This window comes from Aulonocara sp. 'chitande type north' Nkhata Bay, linkage group LG3 (assembly GCF_057382095.1).
Source record: "Aulonocara sp. 'chitande type north' Nkhata Bay isolate Kocher_YH1m ecotype deep benthic linkage group LG3, A_spYH_male_GT1.1, whole genome shotgun sequence".
In the NCBI taxonomy this organism is placed as follows: Eukaryota; Metazoa; Chordata; class Actinopteri; order Cichliformes; family Cichlidae; genus Aulonocara; species Aulonocara sp. 'chitande type north' Nkhata Bay.
In genome coordinates this window covers 16,294,816-16,316,728 of record NC_141346.1, presented here as the reverse complement: position 1 = coordinate 16,316,728, position 21,913 = coordinate 16,294,816, and the positions used below count along the sequence as shown (strand labels likewise).

At 40.8% G+C, this 21,913-nt stretch overlaps 2 protein-coding genes across 2 annotated transcripts in view; one reads left to right on the top strand and one right to left on the bottom strand.

The window, feature by feature from the left end:
- LOC147334189 (coxsackievirus and adenovirus receptor homolog) overlaps positions 1-21,913 on the top strand; it is a 261,856-nt gene that overhangs the window by 186,277 nt on the left and 53,666 nt on the right. The gene's annotated exons all lie outside the window — the stretch shown is intronic.
- On the bottom strand, positions 112-21,825 carry LOC147334191 (protein NLRC3-like). The gene is made up of 10 exons (XM_086286446.1): positions 21,760-21,825; positions 19,065-19,202; positions 18,882-18,980; positions 16,269-16,347; positions 12,601-12,829; positions 10,597-12,403; positions 10,049-10,222; positions 8,156-8,329; positions 2,708-2,757; positions 112-2,532 (listed from the first exon to the last, which is right to left on the bottom strand). Exons 2-10 carry the CDS (start codon positions 19,151-19,153, stop codon positions 2,000-2,002), a joined length of 3,234 nt encoding a protein of 1,077 aa, XP_086142572.1. The 5' UTR covers positions 19,154-19,202; positions 21,760-21,825; the 3' UTR covers positions 112-1,999.

Here is a 21,913-nt window from a genome sequence, read left to right as displayed (position 1 = left end):
TAAAACGTCACCTTTTTGTCCAAATATTTTATATATATCTATATAATATATATAGATATATATATTATATAGATATATATTACTGAAAATAGTAACGCTGTTACTTGTATTGCCGTTATCTTTTTACTCAGGAGATGAACCATCTATGCCACAAACTATTCCTGCGATTATTTCCTGCAAGTAGCCCATTACATAGGCGCACATCTTGCTCTAGTACAGGTAAAGTAATATAAAATATTTTATATCGATTATTTTTCAATGAAAACAAACAGTATAAATGGTAAATGGCCTGTATTTGTATAGCGCTTTACTAGTCCCTAAGGACCCCAAAGCGCTTTACATATCCAGTCATCCACCCATTCACACACTGGTGATGGCAAGCCACCCTGGGGCGCACTGACAGAGGCGAGGCTGCCGGACACTGGCGCCACAAGGCCCTCTGACCACCACCAGTAGGCAATGTGTGAAGTGTCTCACCCAAGGACACAACGACCGAGACTGTCCAAGCTGGGGCTCGAACCAGCAACCTTCCGATTACAAGGCGAACGCCCAACTCTTGAGCCACGATCGCCCCATGACTGCTATGACACGTTGTAATAATTTTACTACTGTAATTTTACTGGTGAACATTGTCTCAATTGTGGTGTTGCATTAGTGATCCGGCAGTGTATTTTTTCCAGTGCCGTGTTATGTTACAGCTCAGAGAAGGGTGTTGCACATGTACTTTGTTTAATGGGAATGCAGTTTTGTAATTTTGCAGTATTTGGAAAATACTGCAAAATTTGGAAAAAGAAGTACAGTCCATCTGGAAAGGCATTCAAAAAACTAACATTTTCTTATGTTACAGTCTTATTCCAAGATGAATTAAATTCATTTTCATCTCTACACCCACGACAATGGCAAAGAAATGATTGAAAATGTTGCAATTTTATTACAAAAATAAAATATTGTAAAATTCTGCACATTTTATACTGTGCTTTACTACTGCCATATATGAGCTACTGTGTAGAGGTCTGGGGAAACACATACAAAAGTAACACACAAACAATAACTATAATACAGAAAAGGGCCATTAGATTAATAAATAATGTAGGGTACAGGGACCATACAAATGCACTCTTTGTCAAAATGCAAGCTATTAAATTCCAAGACTTGGTGAAGCTTAAAACAGCGCAAATAATGTATAAAGTAAGAAATAAACTGCTTCCCAACGAAATCTGTAAATTGTTCATAGAAAGAGAAGGTGGGTATAACTTAAGAGGGAAATGGAATTTAAAAATACAAAGTGCTAGAACAACTTTAAGAACTATGTCTATCTCAATTGCAGGAGTTAAATTATGGAACAGTCTAACAGAAGAAATAAAAGACAGTAAAAACATAAAACAGTTTAAAGTAAAATATAAAAACCTAAATTTTAAATAAGTATAAGAATGAAGAAAACGGGGTTAACCCAGGACGGTAATGATGCTGGTAATGGTGTTGTGGTTCTTTTTTGGTTTTTTTGCTTTGGTTTGTTTGTTTTTCCATAACTTGTGTATCTGCAAATATACACATTCTGTATTTTTCATGTGAAAGAAACTATACTGTGGTGGGGCTTGCTAATTTCTTGTTTTTGATTTATGTATGTTTTGTTTTGCTTTGCTTTACTTTTGTTTCATATGTTGTTTGTTTAATTTAAGACTAAAAAAACAATAATTAAATGAATGAGAGGTAAAACTTGAGGGGGTAGGGACAAATAAGTAAATACTTCTGCCAACTCCTTTTCAAACAAATAATGGAATGATATTTTGTAATGATTGTGAAGGCACATGTTTGAAATGTTTGAAATAAAAATAAACTGAACTGAAATAAGAGTGTGAGTGAAATGCAGGCATCTTAAAATGTTTAATAAAGGAACTTTTGTTGTGAGAAATGTAAAAGCTGTTTTAGCAGCTGTTCTCTCTTTGTTTGGCTGGAGTCAGAGTATTTCTTTAACAGGAGGACATTATTTACACTCAACTCAGCGCAGACACACCGAGGAACCAGGACGGATATAAAAACCAGGAAAAAGAGTTTCAGTGAATGTGGTGTTGAAGGTGTGGAGGTGGATCAAAGTGTCAGAGGAGACTCTGTAAAAGGACAAAGTGCCAGCAGGAGAGTCCACATACACTGCTACTCTGTTAGAGACAGAGGAGGAGGAGGAGATGGGGGTGGACGCGAATTCGGTATTGTGGCAGACACAAACAGGACCATCATTAGTGCAGTACAACCTCCAGGATTTATCATTTTGTCCAAACATACAGTCATTACTGCCTCCTTTCCTTTTGATGCTACTGTAACTCACTGATATATTAACGTCTCCTCTCCACTCGACCTCCCAATAACAGCGACCAGTCAGACCATTTTTACACAGCAGCTGTCTCCAGTGATCAAATCTGTCTGGATGATCCGGATATGACTGAACCTCCTCCACATGTGTCACCTTCCTGTTGTTGTCAGACAGTTGGAGGTTTGTGTTCACTGTGTTTGTGTCGATTGTGAGTTGACAGGAATCTGATGGAGAGAACAAACACAATCGACCTGCAGTTATTGATCCATCATCTGTTCATTGATTGACACTTTGATGATGACTCCTGACATCAGAGATGTAAATGAGCGATGTGACAGTTTGAAGGTGGTTGAATGTGTGCCGCTTTGTTTTCATGAATCACATTAAAAACACACTTACACTTCCTCAGACCTCCATGTCTCAACCATCGGTCTCCAGCAGGCTCCACCCTGAAAGGAGGAGGAGGGTCAGACCAGCACAGTCTCTTTCAGCATGCACACATAGACATTACACAAACTCATACACAAACTATTAGACACTGATAAAGGAACAGTCCAACATTTTCACAAATACACTTCAATCCATAAGTAGATCAAACTGCTGATGATTTGGACTAATCCTGGATCTGTCAGTACACACTGTATTGAATGAAATATGACTGATTCAAACTGTGACCTTCATTATTTTTATATTCCTCTTCTGTTTAGCTGGAAAGGACACCTCCCTGCCATTGCAAATATTTGTGAAAGTTGCTAAAATGCTAAAAGAAAAATGCAAAACTTAGCACTTTACGTTACACATAACATCGTTAAATGTCGCCCTTTCTATCTCTCTCGGGAATTCACTGCGGTCATTGCCTGCACTGTTTATATTCCGACTTATTCCGACACACTGCCTTATGTGAGCTACATGGGGCTCTCACACATCAACAAACACTTCACTAAGATGGCATTTGGAAAATCGGGTCATGCCGCCTGCTTACAAACAAAGGCTAAAGCAGCAACCACCAATCAGGAGGAAGGTCGCTCACTGGACGGACCAATCAGTGACCGCGCTGCAGGACGGACTGGATGACGCAGACTGGGACATGTTTCGGCGTAGCTCTAATGACATCAACATGTTTACGGAAGCGGTTGGGGGATTTATCGGGAAACTAGCGGACAACACAGGAGAAAGATCTATAATCCGAACATTTCCCAACCAGAAGCCGTGAGTGGATAAAAACATCCGCAACGCTCTGAGATCACGCAGCGCTGCCTACAATGAAGGGCTCGTCTCTGGTAATATGGACCTATACAAGGCTGCAGTTTTATGCTCGCTTCGAAGCCGCAGCAATTAAAACAACAAACGGCTGCGCGCGCTCGGAGTGCACCAGTGAAGACAATGCATTCATCATCACAGAGCATGCCGGGAGGAACACCTTCAGGAGGGTGAACACCAGGAAGGCAGCAGGACCAGATGCAATCCCTGGCTGGGTCCTGAGAGCCTGCGTTGACCAGCTAGCACCGGTGTTCACGGAGATCTTCAACCTCTCCCTGGCCCAAGCTGTGGTTCCCACGTGCTTCAAACAGTCCATTATTGTTCCTGTTCCAAAGAAACAACAGCCCGCTTGCCACAATGACTACCGTCCAGTAGCACTGACTTCAATTGTGATGAAGTGTTTTGAAAGACTGATGAGAGATCACATCACTTCTTCACTTCCTGCCACCATCGACTCACTTCAGTTTGCTTACCGGACTAATCGTTCCACAGACGATGCCATATCTCACCTGCTCCACACATCCCTGAGTCACCTGGACACTGGCAGAGGGAATTATGTTAGGATGCTGTTCGTGGACTACAGTTCAGCATTCAACACAATAATTCCCTCTAAGCTTTTCACCAAGTTGACGGATCTAGGACTCAGCTCATCACTGTGTCAGTGGATCCTCAACTTCCTCACAGACAGACCCCAATCAGTGAGGGTGGGAAAACAAGTCTCCCCCTCCATCTCACTCAGCACTGGAGTGCCTCAGGGCTGTGTTTTAAGCCCCCTGCTGTACTCACTGTACACTTATGACTGTGTAGCCACATCAGACACCACCTCCATTGTCAAGTTTGCTGACGACACTGTTGTTGTGGGCCTGATCTCCGACAACATCGAGACGGCCTACCTGGAGGAGATTAGGAACCTGGAGACCTGGTGCCAGGAGAATAACCTCCTCCTAAACGTCAGTAAGACTAAGGAGCTGATCGTGGACTTCACTACAAAGCAGGCGAGGAATTACAAGCCCCTCACCATCAGCGCCACGCCAGTGGAGAGAGTGGACAGTTTCCGATACCTGGGTGTCCAGATCACTCAGAACCTGTCAAGGTCCTGTCACATCAACACCCTGGTTAAGAGAGCCCGTCAGCGTCTCTTCTTCCTCAGAAGACTTAGAGACTTCCATCTGCCACTGAGGGTGCTCAACTTTTACTCCTGCACTATCAAGAGCGTCCTGACGGGAAACATCTGTACCTGGTTTGGGAACAGCACCAAGCAGGACAGACGAGATGTGCAAAGAGTGGTGCGCTCGGCCGAACACATCATTCAATCAGAGCTCCCTGACCTGCTGTCCATCTACACCAAGCGGTGCAAGACCAAAGCTAGGAAGATTATGATGGACCTCTCCCATCCCAACAATGGACTCTTCTCACTGTTGAGGTCTGGGAAGCGCTTCCGCTCCCTTAAGGCCAAAATAGAGAGAATGAGGAGGAGCTTCTTTCCCCAGGCTATTCGGGCCCTGAACCAGGTGTAGGACTGGACTCTCCCACACACATCACATCACTATAGGACTGGACTCTCACACACATCAGATAACCACACTCACTCTGGTTTTTCTTCATGCACACTTCCTATAATTTATAATCTCTTACTGCAATTTGCACATTTTTACTGTAAATCTGTAAAAAGTTAAATCTGTAAATTTTTTAATAACCTGTAAATTGTAAATGCTGTAAAACCACTGTCATTTAACCCTTTAAGACCTACCATAGAACCAAGTCCGCCAGAGCTTATATTATATTTTTACATGCTGTAGTGCCATTTTTGGGAGCATTTCAAGTTGCTATACATCAATACAACCATTATAACCCAAATTTTAATAGTATGTATGCATTAAGTGCATACTAACTACTTAAATTGCAAAAAAGTGCAATAAACTACAAAAAAAATTTAAAAATCGTTTTTGTTTTTTTAACATATATTTCTAGTTAGAGAAATTTAAGAGGCTTATCCCTCAAAACTGTAAATACAGAAAAGTTGCACAAAGTAGTTTCCCACCACAAGAAATTTATTTTGAGTGCTTTCATAGTTTTATTTTTGAAATACACCAATTTTACATACTGCAGAAAAAAATGAAAATAAATATTGTAATGCAAATTTGCAAAAAAAACGGCATATGCATCAAAATAAACTATTTCCAGCAGTGCAATATGAGTTCTAAGCATCCCAGAAATGATACAGAAAGTCATAAAGTCACAGATAACTTTTAAAAACACCAGTATAGGCTCATGAGGCCCTGAAGTTAAAAAACCCTACATTTCCGTGAAAATGACCGTCACTTCCGGTTTCGGGCAGGTAATGGCGGACATGCGATAGTTCACGCTGACGTCTAGTCCAACGTAGGAAGTGTTACGAACAGCTGATCGGATCGGCAAAGCCTGTTTCTGGAATATTATGTTTTTGTTACTGCAAGCGCTTTTTATGCAATTTTTGCAAAGCTATATGTGGAAGGAAACTGTGAACTAGGGCAAGCTGATGGCATAAGATGTAAGTACAACTCCTCCGCTTTCATATTCAAAAAAAATTATTGCGCTAGCTCACGTGGTTGAAGTGCTACCAGGATTTAAAAATAGTTACGCAAAACAGAGCGTGCCCGCTCTGACCGGTTTTAAAGGGCTGGGGTCCCGGGTATAATTGGCTGTTTTTGACTACTTTTGATTTTACCTCTATATTTCACCTTTAAAATAGGTTTTTCTTGCCTTGTTTGGTATCATTATTTTCAGCACAACCTCAAATATCTGAAATTCGAGTCATTTTTTCATTTTGGTATACTATATTAGCACAGTTGATCTAAATTCAGACAAAAAATTCAAAACCCGAGTAGAAAAAAGTTCTATTTCTTACTGTAAAACCCATAAACATGTTTAACGAATCATTTTCATAACTTGAAATGCAAATAGAAATTGTACATTTCTAAAAATTATGCACAAGTTTTGCAAACAACAAAGTTATATGGTACTATTTACCTAAAAATGCAGCCAAGGCCTCAGGCGTTTTTTTTATATAACCATTTAAATCTATTTACAGAACAAGCAGGTGTTCTGCATCAAATAAGAAGGCACACAAATCATTTGTGCCAGTCCAAAAAATGTAGTTTGTGTTCAGTATAAGACAGAGGAGAACAGCACAGGCCTAAACCCTGCAGGTCTGACAGCAGGAGGTGCATGAGTCCAGTTTTCCATGTGGGAACAGCGTTTACACGCCTTTGACGGCTTTATTTGGAGAAAATGTGAAATTCTAAGCAGTCTAACTGACACAATACAAAACAATAACTACACAACACACTAACTACAGCCTCCAAACATGCTAAACGTCACTAATGTCTCACATATGAAAACTCGCTCTCACTCTGTCTTTCGCTCGCCCACTTTCCGACGTGGGTGTCACTCCTAAAAACTTCCCCTTCTCCCTAAACAACCAAATGTCACATGTTGCCATATCATTTTTTTTGATTGGCTGACATGGTAAACTCTAACACCAATAGGGAAGGGGTGTATTTTCTTTTTCTTTTTTCACTCGCAAGTGCAGTGTTTGCTAGCACTGTCTGTAGAAAACGCAGTTTTTACCGTTCTTCCCGCTGTAAACACCACTGTTTTGTTCAGAAAACAACATCGCGTGTATTTTTTAATCATAACTCTGGTTTTAGGTGGCCCATTGACATAATTCAAAAACTGGTATATAGTTTGAAGTCTGCACTTTCGACCCAAGTTGAAATGGAGACTCTGACTTACTGTAGCTGTGTCGTCTTAAATTGGTCATGTGAGTTTGACACGCCGGCGCATCCGGCGACACCAGAGGGTTAAAATGCACAGTAGAAAAGCACTGAGCAGCACATTTTCACCACACATGAGTGGAAAGAGAAAGGCATGGGGGTCTCCACACCCCTGTTCTCTTTTCGCCTTTGGGGCCGGGGCACCGGCAGGAGGTTGGGCCATCTAGTTGGGGTCTGGGATGCTGGGCCTCCCTGCTGCTGCAGGACCGGGGATGGTCTGATTGTCCCCACCCCAGGGTAAAGGGTAATATCTCCTGGGTCTTGGGGCAGATTGCCCCTCTGGGGGTGATGGTACCTGGAGCTGGGGTATAGCTGACTGGGGTCAGCTGGTGGGTAACAGGCATCTCTGAAAACGTTAGAGTACTTTTGCATATATGTGATGTGTTGATAAATCGAGCAGATATTTGAAGTTTACACAGCAACATTCTCGCCTGAAAATATCTTAAAAGTTTAGGTCTGCAGATGTCTGTGAGCACACAAAGCAGAGATCTGAGCAAGAGCAAATGCCAACAACTCAGCAAGGGGGGCTGTTATTGTGTGTGTATATGGATAATCGCAAACACTGAAATACATTTCTTGCACGCAGAAATGAATTTTGTCCCCTCAATTCAATTCAGTTCAATTCAATTCAATTTTATTTACGTAGCGCCAAATCACAACAACAGTCGCCTCAAGGCCAATTAAACTTTTGTTCACTCAAAATAATTTTCTCCTCAACATAGAAAGGAAATATTTCCAGCTCTTCCTCCTCTATCAGACATTCTCTCCATACCTGAGAGAAGCCAGTCTCCAGCGTGGATCCTTCTGTCCAGCCAACAGCAACCTCATTCCTGAGTGACCTGGATGATTGTAGCTCAGGTCCAGCTCTCTCAGATGGGAGGGGTTGGAGCTCAGAGCTGAGGCCATATAAGTACAGCCTTCCTCTGTGATCAGACAGCCTGACAGACTGCAGGCACAAAAAAACGGAAATAAATCCAGCTGTGAATGCTGCTGGTAGCAGGCACATGGGGGGAGGGGGGCTAGTACATACTGCTAATGGCATATTAAAAATTAAATTTGCAGGTAATTAAAGAGAAAAGCACATGTAGATTAATTTAATGTAATTAATTTTTAATTTGCAACTAGAAAAGTTACATTTCCTGCAAAAATACAGTGTGAATGCTGTGTAGTGGAAATCGTCTTCCAAAAACAGCTGAAGAAGTATCTGCTGAAAGGAGGTATAGAAGCTAAACTGAGAGCGAGAAAGTTTGCAGTTCACACAATTGGCATTTTACATAGATGCTCCGTATCTCATTGTACAACTGTATAGTGACAGTAAACCCATTCTATTCCATTCTATTTATTAATTTATTTTGTTTGTTTAGTTTTCCAAAGTAATTTTTTGTATTATTTATTTATTTATTTATTTTAATTTAAGAAAGTCAAAAAGGATGGATGCGGAAATGTTTAAAATTCTCATCATGTATTCTGCCTAAAACAAACAATTTCATCAGGGAATAAGGGTTAACATGAATAAATCAAACTCCAATATATATATACATATTCTGTAAATAGCTACAGAATACAGAAAATGAACCAAACTGGAAAGTTTTGTTGATGGAATTAAATAGTTTTGAAATATTGGAGAAGATAAAAGTATAATTTGGGGAAACTATGCTAGGGACTTCCTTTTAGCCTTTGCTGTAATGTCATAGTGTACCTTCCTTTCATTTTTCTAGGTTTATTGCATGACTTTTGAGTCACTGGTGATGTCCCATGTTTAACTTTTAGACTTGGACTTCCCGTTAAATAAAAGGTCCATTTGCTTCCGCTTATCCTTTTCAGGGTCACTGCCATAGGGCAGGGTACACCCTTGACAGGTCTATCTCAGGGCTTACACATAGAGACAAACAACCATTTGCACTCAAAATTCACACCTGTGGCCCATTTAGAATGACCAATTAACCCCACTAACTGCATGTCTTTGGACTGTGGGATGAAGCCCGTAGTACCCGGAAAGAACAATGGAAGCACAGGCAGAACATTCAAACTCCACACAGAAAGGACCCGGTGAGGTGGTGGAATTGATCTCAGGACCCGCTAACCACTGTGCCCATGCTGCTGTAAATAAAAGGTTTTAAGTACATTCACTGTAATTCTGTATGAAACACTTTTTACCAATGAAAAGAAACTGATATGTTATGAATCCAAAATACCTGAAATGTCTCAAAAGACCATTGCTTAAAAAGCATGTTATACACACAGGTTAATGCTCAATTATTATTTTAACAATGATATGAAAATGAACAAATACAAAAAATAATTCAGAGACTAATACACCTGAATATGAATAAAATGTCAATCTAGAATTAAACAATATTTTCTTTCAGCAATAGTATAATCCAGATTATAAATATTTTATTACCAACCCCCTTATACTCCCACGTATTAGATATTTTGTCCTCTGCATTTAACCCATTCACTCATTGATGCAATGGGCAGCTACTAATCCAGCACCTGGGGAGCAGTGTGTAGACACGGTACCTTGCTCGAGGGTACCTCAGGGTAGCTGTTTGGTGGATTTGAACCCCCCACCTTCTAATCATGGGGCGGCCACTCAAACTACTAAGCTATACGTGTCATAGATAATACATTCATAAATGAATAACAAAAAAATAAACCTCACCTGATAGTTTCCAGGGTACAGTTTGGACTCTTCAATCCATCAGACAACGGCTTTATTCCCGAGTCTTTCAGGTCATTGTTACTCAGGTCCAGTTCTCTGAGACTCGAAGACTGGCAGCTGAGAACTGAGCACAGAGCTTCACAGCTTCTCTCTGAGAGGTTACAACTAGACAGTCTGAAAATCAGTAATATTTGTGATCAAATTAAATGACTTATTTTCAACTTACCACAAACAAAAAACAAACAATTCCATGTCCACTTCATAAATAAGCATACAACTTGTAATTCATTATCACAATTAATTCTCGCATATTGTACCCTGATGCATTCATCCTTTGTTGGAAACAAACTGCTTTAGCTTCTTCCAAGAATTTTTATTATTGTCTTTATATTTATATTAGTTTTTGGAGAGTAAAAGAAAAGCTCTGTGTCGACTTTGATAATGGTTACATCCACAAACTTTTTAGAGATGCTAAGACTTCCTGCTGCTATAAACTGTATATTGCAGAAATATTTCATCAACAAAAATGTGCATAGATGTTTACTTACAGAGCTTTGTTGGAGGCTTTGACCACTGGCAGCAGCCTCAAAAGAGCCTTCTCTGAAGCGGAGTATTTCTTCAGGTCAAACACATCCAGATCTTTTTGTGATGACAGTAAGATGAAGACCAGAGCTGACCACTGAGCAGGAGACAGTTTATCTGTGGAGAGACTTCCTGAACTCAGGGACTGTTGGATCTCCTCCACTAGAGAACAATCATTCAGTTCATTCAGACAGTGGAACAGATTGATGCTTTTCTCTGCAGACAGATTCTCACTGAGCTTCTCCTTGATGTACTGGACTGTTTCCTGATTGGCCTGGGAGCTACTTCCTGTCTGGGTCAGCAGGCCTTGTAGGAGAATCTGATTGGTCTGCAGTGAAAGACCCAGGAGGAAGCGGAGGAACAAGTCCAGGTGTCCATTTGGACTCTGTAAGGCCTTGTTCACAGCACTCTGGTAGAAGTGTTTCCCTGCAGATTCTCTTATTTCAGACTTCTGGGATGTTGTTTGTTCTTCTTCCAGCAGATTGAGTCCAGAGTTGATGAAGGTCAGATGGACATGAAGAGAAGCCAGAAACTCCTGAACACTCAGATGGATGAAGCAGTACACCTTGTCTTGGTACAGTACTCTCTCCTCTTTAAAGATCTGTGTGAACACTCCTGAGTACACTGAGGCTGCTCTGATATCGATGCCATACTCTGTCAGGTCTGATTCATAGAAGATCAGGTTTCCTTTCTGCAGATGATCAAAAGCCAGTTTTCCCAAGGACTCAATCATCTTCCTGCTCTCTGGACTCCAGTGTGGATCTGTCTCAGCTCCTCCATCATACTTGACCTTCTTCACTTTGGCCTGAACCACCAAGAAGTGGATGTACATCTCAGTCAGGGTCTTGGGCAGCTGTCCTTCCTCTCTGGTTTTCAGCACATCCTCCAGAACTGTAGCAGTGATCCAGCAGAAGACTGGGATGTGGCACATGATGTGGAGGCTTCGTGATGTCTTGATGTGGGAGATGATGGTGCTGATCTGCTTCTTATCTCTAAATCTCTTCCTGAAGTACTCCTCCTTCTGTGGGTCAGTGAACCCTCTGACTTCTGTCACCATGCTGACACAGTCAATAGGAATCTGATTGGCTGCTGCAGGTCGTGTGGTTATCCAAAGACGAGCAGAGGGAAGCAGGTTCCCCCTGATGAGGTTTATCAGCAGCACATCCACTGAGCTGGACTTTCTAGGGTCAGTTAGGATTGTAGTTTTGTGGAAGTCCAGAGGAAGTCGGCACTCATCCAGACCATCAAAGATGAACAGAACCTGGAAGTCTTCAAAGCTGCAGATTCCTGCTTCTTTGGTTTTAGTAAAGAAATGATGAACAAGTTCCACCAAGCTGAACTTTACCTCTTTCACCACATTCAGCTCTCTGAAAGTGAATGGAAATATGAACTGGATGTCCTGGTTGGCTTTGTCTTCAGCCCAGTCGAGGGTGTATTTCCGTGTTAAGACTGTTTTCCCAATGCCAGCCATTCCCTTTGTCACCACTGTTCTGACTGGTTCATCTCTTCCAGGTGAGGCTTTAAAGATGTCTTCTTGTGTGATTATTGCTTCTAGACTGTCTGTTTTAATGGATGCTGTTTCAATCTGTCTGACCTCATGTTCATCATTGACCTTTGCTGTCCCTCCCTCTGTGATGTAGAGCTCTGTGTAGATCTGATTCAGGAGGGTTGGGTTTCCTGCTTTAGCGATCCCCTCAAACACACACTGGAACTTCTTCTTCAGTGCAGATTTAAATTCATGCTGTTGCCACCGTAAGTTCCTAGTGAAGGTTCCTGAGTGACCCAGTACACACACACACACACACACACACACACACACACACACACACACACACACACACACACACACACACACACACACACACAATGAAGGAGTTATGAAGTGCGCATATTTAAAATCTATTTTTGTCTATTTCTTCAGACATTGTTGAACTTTTTAGCAACGTAAATATTTAGAGAGTAATTCTCACTTCTCAGCAAACGCTCAGCAACCGTATTCTGCTTCATTCTCTTCAGGAAGTCCACTGTAATGGTGACAAATGCTTCTCTGCTGCTCTTCCTCTGTTCTTCATCCACACTCTGTAATACATCCTCATAATCACATTGACTCTTAAAACATTGTAGGTCATCTGGACTCAGGTCTGTCTGGATCTTCTTCAGCTCGTTCTTCACAAAAGTGATGATTTTGTCCTCCAGTATCTGGAACAGAATATTTTATGAATGACCCAAACACTTTTCTTACACAGGAGAGAAAAGAAGAATATACAATGAGGTATTTTTCTGGGAATCAGTTTAAATACACTATCCCTCAGTGAAATTCAAACCTTGGCTCTCTAAAAGAAGGGGGAAAAATAAAATCCACATTTTTTCAGAATATTTTCCACATATCTATCTCTTTCTATTACTCTTAAAATCTAAATGTTGTCACTAAAGGTTATTACTCATGTTGTTCATAGGAACAGACTATTCTGTTCCCAAAGTGGGGGCATGCCCCCTTGAGGGGGGGGGGGGGGGGGGGGGTGCAGAGACATTGCAGGGTGGGCGCGGTATGACAAATAAAAAATAAAAAGAATGCTTGGATACTGGTACCATAATGGACAGCTTTTTTTTTTGATGGGGCTTCCACACAAATGCAAAGCAGAGGTTGAAGCAGCATCAAATATTCTTCCAAACCAAAGACTAGAACAGTAGCTGCCGTGCCAAGCTAGGTATCCCCGAAAGAATTTGTTTCCCCTGTGTCGGGAGCACACGCTGGGCTGTCCAAATCACAGACAAACAGTATCCCACATGCTTGATTTTTAGTTCACAACCGCTTTTTATAACGACTAACTTCCCCTGAAACTTTGGAGGTTTTAGCTCTTTACAGTAAAGTTTTTGGAGGATAAAAATAATTATCAGGCAAAATGTCCTTTGTTTGTTAAAATAATACAGTCCGATACCACGTGAGAACAATAAATATATAAATTTCTGTTGCAACCCTCAAAATGAATGGTTATGTAATGACACTCGTTTTTCACTTTTTCACAAAACTAAAACGTCACTACTTCCGCGTGTAATTGGCGACATTATTTGAAAAATGTATTGATAGCAGTCTACACAGACACACATACACATATCACTGATCACATCACATCCTCATAGACACACACACATCAGATTTTCTCTGTTACAGACTAGGGATGGGTATCGTTTAGGTTTTATCCGATACCGGTGCCAAATCGGTACTTTTGAAACGGTGCCGGTGCTCAAACGGTGCTCAAACCGGTGCTTAAAGACTGGAGAACACAAAATTGGTCCAAAAACCTCTCATGTTCAGCTGGTTTTTTGTAAAAAGATAACAATGTTAGCCTTTTCTGCAGCTATGGGGCATATATGGTATCACTCTTGGCTGGAAGCAGTGCTTAATCAATGGGAAAAAAACACAAACTTTGTCCAAAACCTCTCATGTGTAACTGTTTTCCACTTTTGCTTTGGTCATTTTAGCCTTTTTGGCCAGGGTGAAGGGAGTATCTGTCATCAAACAAGAAGACAGCCGCATGTAGCTATGATGATGTTTGCTAGTTCACCTTACATGCATTAATGTAATAACGTGGTTAGCCTACTCAACGTAAATTACACACGAACAACATTAAGCTACTCACGCAGAGAAGAACGGCTGCTGCTGCCATCATCATCCTCATCATTTCTGCTACACTGACAGGGCTAGGGGCCAGGACTCTCCTCTTCGTGTTTTTGGGGGATATTGCTAACTCCGGTCCGATAACAGGCACCACACCCGCAGTAGATGTGCTCGGTGTGAGGTCTCGCAGCAAGCTATCAAATACAGCGCATTTCTGGGCTTTTAAAAAACGCTATGCGTCGCCAGGTGTTTCATCGGATTTGAGGTGTTACCTCCTTTGACAGTATCACAGTATCAGCTTAAAGCACTTGTTGCAGGCTGCTGAGTTTGCATCTTTTGCTGTGAAGTACAGCCAGACTTTTGACCTCTTCGCCTTGGACATTTTTAATCTGTAGCTCTGCTCTAAAAGAACGCACGTACCTGGCCCCGCCTACTATCCTCGGAAACGTAAAATTATTGGCTAGAAGTGTATCACAGCTCAGGAAAAAAAAGCACCGAAATAAAGCACCGAAATGTGCGCTGCTTTTCGGTCTGGTTACTACCGTTTATGTCAGAACGACACCGGTACCCATCCCTATTACAGACACACATGACACATGTTCACATGTGAGTGTTTTATCTGTTGCATGATTAATGAGATGTTTGTGTGACCACTGAGTTAATAAAAGGCTGCAGGGGAGGCTGGCTCTTTGGAGTTGTCTGGGATTAGGTGAGGAGCTTGCAGCTCCAAGACCCTGGTCCTATCAGCTCCCTCTGCAAGTTAAAATGGATTGAGCTCTGTCTTGCTTTGTTCACGGGAATAAGTCTCTAAACCAGCGGGGCCTGCAAAGTGCAGACCTAACAGTTTACAAAAGGTTTGAAGTGTGGAATAAACTGCAATGGAGTTTGAAAACAAAATGTGTGTGTGTGTGATTGAAGGAGGTGTTTGTGGGGGTGGGGGAGGGGGGGTCCTAGCAAAAACAGTTTGGAAACCACTGCTATAGTCAAACTATAATTTTTATGATCCCTCAGCAGCTGGCTCTACGTAATCCATAGAGTACACTGCATGACATTAAATTGTTATTCAGACCTGAGGAGCCTAGATGTTCCCAATGCACCCTTAACTTTGAAATACTAAATATTAATATTATTACTTCATCATCATATTTCCACATACAAAATATTATTTATCATTCCCCGCAGTCGACAATACTACTGTTCTTATACTAGCTCTGGTTGTATTCCCAATGGATTATTATAGTTTATCCTTTCTAGATTATAGAGACATTTGTTTGATAGACTTCAGCTGGTGCAAAATACAGCTGCTTCTGTCATTAATAGAACCCATTAGTGCTGTCCTTCAACCACTTCACTGGCTTCCTGTGAAAAATCACACTGATTTTAGATTCAGCTTCTTACTTCAAAGTCTCTCCATAAAGTCACACCTCCATATCTGATCTTCCTCATATCACCACTCCTTCCCGTTCTCAAAGATCATCCTCTTTGGTTACTGTTATTTTTTCCATCTGCTCATATTACCCTTAAGTGCTTTCGGCTGAGTGTCCACTGGAACTTACTCCCACACCACATTCACAACATTAGTTTTCGCACTGAAGTTGCCTTAAAACACGTCTTTTTAAACTTGCCTTTTCTGATTCTGATTCTTTTCTGATTGATTTATTATTTAATGTTATGTAGTATGTTCTCTTTCAAGTGTTATTAGCGATACTGTGATTGGTTTATTTAATTGCTTGTAAGGCTTACTCGATTGATTGAAAGGCGCTTTTAAATAAAATGTTATTTTATTGCATTCATTAATTTTGGCCTGCTGAGCTCCAAAAGTGTAGGCTTTTTTTTTTTTTTCTAAAATACTGAGACATACTTGATATTTGCCGATGTATTTGCAGTTTAGTGGAGGCAGAAATCTGACCACAACATTCTCTTCAAAGGAAAGCTCGCTCTACCTTCTGAGCCAGAACCCAGCATGGAGATGACTGTGAACAGAATAGATGTAAAAATAGTTGTTGTACAAGTACAGACCATAAATATAGAGTCCAGGTCTGTTTGATGCTGCTGGGTAGACTGACCACTGGGAACCTTTGAGCTCTGCTGGTCCACTCTGTGGAGATATCATAAAGAGTCAGAATAATAACATGACATTATAAATTAAAATGCAACCTGCTGGTCCTGTGAACTAAAAAAATAAAATACATTAAAAAAAAACATAAAGAAAAAACATTCCAATTAGGGCTGGGCCAAATCATACCGTTCACGGTAATACCAGTATAATGTTGGGCAACGATAAGAAAATGAAATATCGCGATAGAATATGGGCAAAACGCGCATGCGCAGTGCCTTTTTTTTTTTCATACGCACATGGCGGAAAAAGCATGGTGGCAACAGAGAATGAGAAGGGTGAAAGTAGATCGTTGAATGAAATGGATGAATCAGAATTGGTTTGTAAAAATGCTGCAGCTTCAGTGGTGTGGAACTGGTTTAGCGTTCGTCCGTCAGATACACAACAAAGCACAATTTTTGGTAGAGCATGCTAGCGGGCCGTCATTATGACCGTGTTTTTTGGAAAATACGGCACACTTAAAATCAATCCTTTGATTTTTCTTAAAATCGACAGTACCCCTTATAATCTCGTGTGCCTTATGTATGAATTCTGGTTGTGTTTACTGACCTCAAAACGATTTTATGTCGTACACGGCGCTTGAAAATCTGTCAAATGTTTTAGTACTACTTTGCTAAGCTACAAACCTGCACCGCTTAATGGATTGTCGAAGCATTTCGGCTATCGTAAGCAGGAGCCTCGCGGAGTGATACATACTGTGCTTCAACATAATATTACCGTGTTGTGTGTGTATAACCTCTTTGTAAGTTTTGTGGATATTATACATGGTTATGCTGAGGACATGTCGGCCAATTTCCACTGGAAATGCCTTTTGGTTAAACTGTCAGCAAGGAATTTGCATTTGTACTGTTAATTTTTATATAACTTTAATGCACATAAAAAAACAGCTGCTCGTTTAAGTGAAAATAAATTGGCTTTTTTTGCACTAATAAAGTTGTGGAGTTGTAAAGTATTTTGTCTTGTGTCAATTATATCGTCAGTTATATCGGTATCGCAAATTTTCAAATGTATATCGTGATAAATATTTTTGGTCATATCGCCCTGCTCTAATTCCAATTTGGTAATGCCTGGCACTCTGATGATATCATATCTGACAGAAAGCCATCATGTCATTTCTCTTATCTTAACATTCTCTTGTTATTGTAATATTCTCTTGATATCTGACAATGGGTTAACACCCTAGCAACATGCAACTCCAGTCACTGTATGAATCCAAACTCTGATAATAAAAGATGAACAGTGATTTTCGGTTTTGTAAAAATACTGTTAACAAAAAAAAAAATGGCTATTAAAAAATATGAAAAGCATTCAATATTTTCAAAGAATTTGCCATAAAACTATGAAATCTCAGACCGTTCTCACTACCGAAGCATAACATACCGACGATTTGTCACATGCCGAGGCGTCCCATGGCAACGCAAAAGGTAACCTTCTGCGTTCCTATGATAGGCGCTGGGTTGTGGATGGAATCCAATAGAATGACACTCCTGGTAGTAACACACATCAGCCGTGTATTCTGGCTCTAACCGTAACCGAACCATAACCTTATCTCTAACCTTAACCTTAATCATGTTAGATAGTGTTTTCCAAAGTGATTCATGATGAGAAAGTAAAATAAATGTGCAGATTCAGTCCAAATAGTTCTCATGTTTCCTCATTTTTCCAAACACGTAACATAGAAACATGTTGGGTGGCCAAAAGCATAACATACCGACGATTTGTCAAATAGCGTAGTATGTTATGCGTTGGGAGTGAGAATGTGTTGGAGAACTTGTCAAAGACAGCAAGAGCAGCACCACTGATTTCAGTGTTTTTTGTATGTCTGGAATGTTACGGCAAACCACTTCTTAAACAGAGCTGGCTGCTTTTTCATTATTTTTTTGCATTTCTGCACACAGACATCAGCAGGGTACCTGATCACAAGCAGGGCATAGGTGTTTATAATCCGTATCTTGTTCATATCACTCAGTTGACTCCTCAGGACTTGCCTGACCCTTTGCAGGTACTTGGTGGTTGCAGCTGTCCTGGTGGCCTCTTCATGGTTCCCATTTGTCTGGGGGATCCCCAGGTACTTGTAGCTGTCTTCAAGCTCTACAATGTTACCTTCCAGTAGTTCGATCTCTTCAATTCTGACTACCTTCCCTCACTTTGTTGTCATCCAACTATACTTCTTCAGTCCCAACAACTGTAAATGTATATCAGGTAACTTGAAATCCACTGAGGGCTTACACAGACAGGCTGGAGCTGAGAGGTTCACTCTACAGCAGTGTGGAAAGTTCCTCCCTACACCTTTTGAAGCAAAGCACAAAGGAGACACCTGCTGGAGCAGCTGGAGTCCTACAGACACTCAGCTACTTCACTACAGAAACACCTCCTACAACATCCATTCTTTACACTCTGACTGCTGTGTTTGTGGAAACAGTCCAACACACACAAAAAGAGCTTAGCTGACATTAAACATGATGGAGGATTTATTCACAAACACTGAGTCACAAAAACATTTAGACACAAATTACCTCTCTGGGGGAGGACACACTGATTTGAAGTCAATATGATCATGCTTTGACTGGTCACTCTGTAAGGACACACGGCTGGGTGGAGGTCCAGGTTGGTTCCTGTGAATCATGATGGAGCAGTGATGTGAGTGCTGCGCTGTGACATGGAGAAGAGTCATGGACAGTTAGAGATGGTCATCTCACCTCTGAGCTTTGGTTTGGCTCTCATGTTCCCCACACAGAGTGGTTTTAGAGGGAGGGACTCCCTCCTCTCTGTCCTCACACTGATCCATGCTGCTGAATTCACACCCACATCAGCTCACACACACTTTCTACTTTCACCTGCAGAGGAAACAAATCATTCATGTACACATCAACTGAAATCCTCCTTCCCATTATTTGTGGTGTCCAAATATCAGCTGCTTCTTTTCTGCTTCATCTCAGTGTCAGCTGGATGCAGTCAGACAGCAGTGTGAGGCAGAGGAAGCTGCCATCAGCTGCTCTACTTCTACTATCAGTCCACTAGATGGAGCCATGAAGCACACACGACGCATTCACTGACAATAAGAAAAATAAGAAGTCACAGAGACTGCAGCGTGTTGTGCGCTCTGCTGAGAAGGTGATTGGCTGCAGACTCCCATCTCTGCAGGACCTGTGCACCTCCAGGACACTGGGGCGTGCAGCTCGGATCTCAGCTGCCCCTTCTCACCCTGGACCCTGCTCCCCTCAGGCAGGAGGCTCCGGTCCATTCGCACCAGAACCTCTCGCCACGAGAACAGTTTCTTCCCCTCTGCTGTTGGACACATGAACAATAACCGTATGATTGTTCCCACCACTAACACATGACCCTACGCTGTGTTCACTGCATCATTCCATGTTTGGCACTGATCACCACCTGCACTCATGTATATATCCTTCTACTTAGCACTTTTAATTCTTATTCTTATTTGTATTTTCATGTCTATTTAAGCGTTTATGACAGTATGTTTGCACTGAAGCACCGCAGCAATTTCCTAATGTTGTAAACCTGCTCAACATTTGGCAATAAAACCCTTTCTGATTCTGATTCTGATTTAATTCTGTAATTTCAGGATAATTGAGGATAGCAAAGAAAAGGAAGGAGGGGGAGGCAGATTTTAACAATAACAGCAGTTTGTTTTCATTTTCCGTTGACTGTGTAGCTTTTATTTAAAGATGAGGTTAAGTTTAGGGGTTACAGGTCTTTCTCCAGTACTGCCTCCCTTCTCCACAGAAGCTGGAGGTGGCAGAGTTAAAGACTAAGATTTTCATTGGGAGTGACTGACAGAATTAGAAATGAGTATATCAGACAAACAGCTGAGGTCAAACACTTAGGACAGACAGTGAGACTGTTGTCTGGGCTTTGGCTTAAATCATGTCTGTGTAAACAGAAATCAATAACTCTTATTTGGTATTATTACATAAAATAAGATTCTAATTTTTAATATTAAACCTTACTAAAACATATTTAAAAATACTACATCCATGTTATTTATTTCAAACATGTTTTCAGTAATTTAATATAATAATTTTGTTTTGTCTAATTAAGTCAGTCTGAATATCAAATCCAGCAACCTTTGTGTTGCTGTCATAACTACTTCCTCTTGAAACAGATGCAATATTTGTAACAAAGGTAACAGGTTTAATTCAGTTCTATAGTTAATGTCTATACCCACCTGCACTGTAATTATAAAGATCCTAAACCTCCAACAGCTGCTGACACTATAACTGGCTATGGTCAAACAGATGTGTCAGTCTGACAGCAGTTACTGTGGTGCAGCAGCTCCTTTCCACCTACTCCACAGACTAATGGAGACAGGAAAATCACTCTGGATTCAACTGATGAACAGATCAAATCAGTTTACAGCCATGGAGCTGACACGTGTCACATTTACTAAATCCTGAAATCTCATGAATGAAAAATTCCACTAACAACTTTTCCCTCATGTACAGTATGTCACCAAAGTGAGTACACACCTCACATGTTTGTAAATATTTTATTATATCATTTCATGGGACAACATTGAAGATATGACACTTTATACGATGTAAAGTACTCCGTGTACAGCTTGTATAACACAGCCATTATTGCCTAGACCGCTAGAAACAAAAGTGAGTACAATAGAAAGACCTCGAGGGTGAGAACTTTAAATTAACACTGTGGCAGGTACATACGCATATTTAAATGATTTCAGTCACTAACAGACAAAACAAGGAAGACATCTGTGGTGGCTGAAACCCCCACCTGAAACATATCCACAGCCAGCAGAGTTATAGTTTTTTTTTTTAATGTCTAATTAGCTTTTACTTGTATTTCTTTTTCACTTTGTGTTTTTAAATGGTAAAAAAGTTTAGTTTCAGTTAGTTTGCTTGTTTCAGTTTATATTTCATGTTTTATTCATTATTGTATTTATGGTGTATGTCAGAGGCTAGACTGATTTAGATTAATGCCCATTTTATAACAAAACTGAACACTAACAGGACATTTCACAATAACTTTTGTGTGTTTTGTAACACTTCTTCCTGTTGGAGTGGAGCCAACAGTTTGTGACGCAGTATTTTAAAGACTGACATATTGAATCTATATCTAACACACATCTACAGAAAATATTCATTTACAAATCCCGCTGCTGTCCCTGTAATATAAACACCGGGAACGCAGAGGTTCAAGCTCAGGACACATTCAGTGTGTTTAGTCTGATTCCCGAACTCTGATCAGACGCACAGAGAGAAAATGGTGGACACACTTGGGCTCGTCGGAAAACATTACACACTGACTTAAGTGGAGAGACTGGAAATAAAAACAGAACAAACAAAAAGCTGAACAAACAGTAAAGTTCCTAAAGACAAACTGTTAAAGGAGGAAACAAAGTGAACTTACAGTTTTTTTTCACACACACCAACAGCAAGCTCAACTCAACGAAGTTCAGCAAAGTGAAAGTAAACTTTGAGCAGGAAGTAAACACCTAATGCGGCGTTTGAGGACACTCGGGAGCATCCAAACACTGTGTGCTGCGTTCCAGCAAACCTCGGAA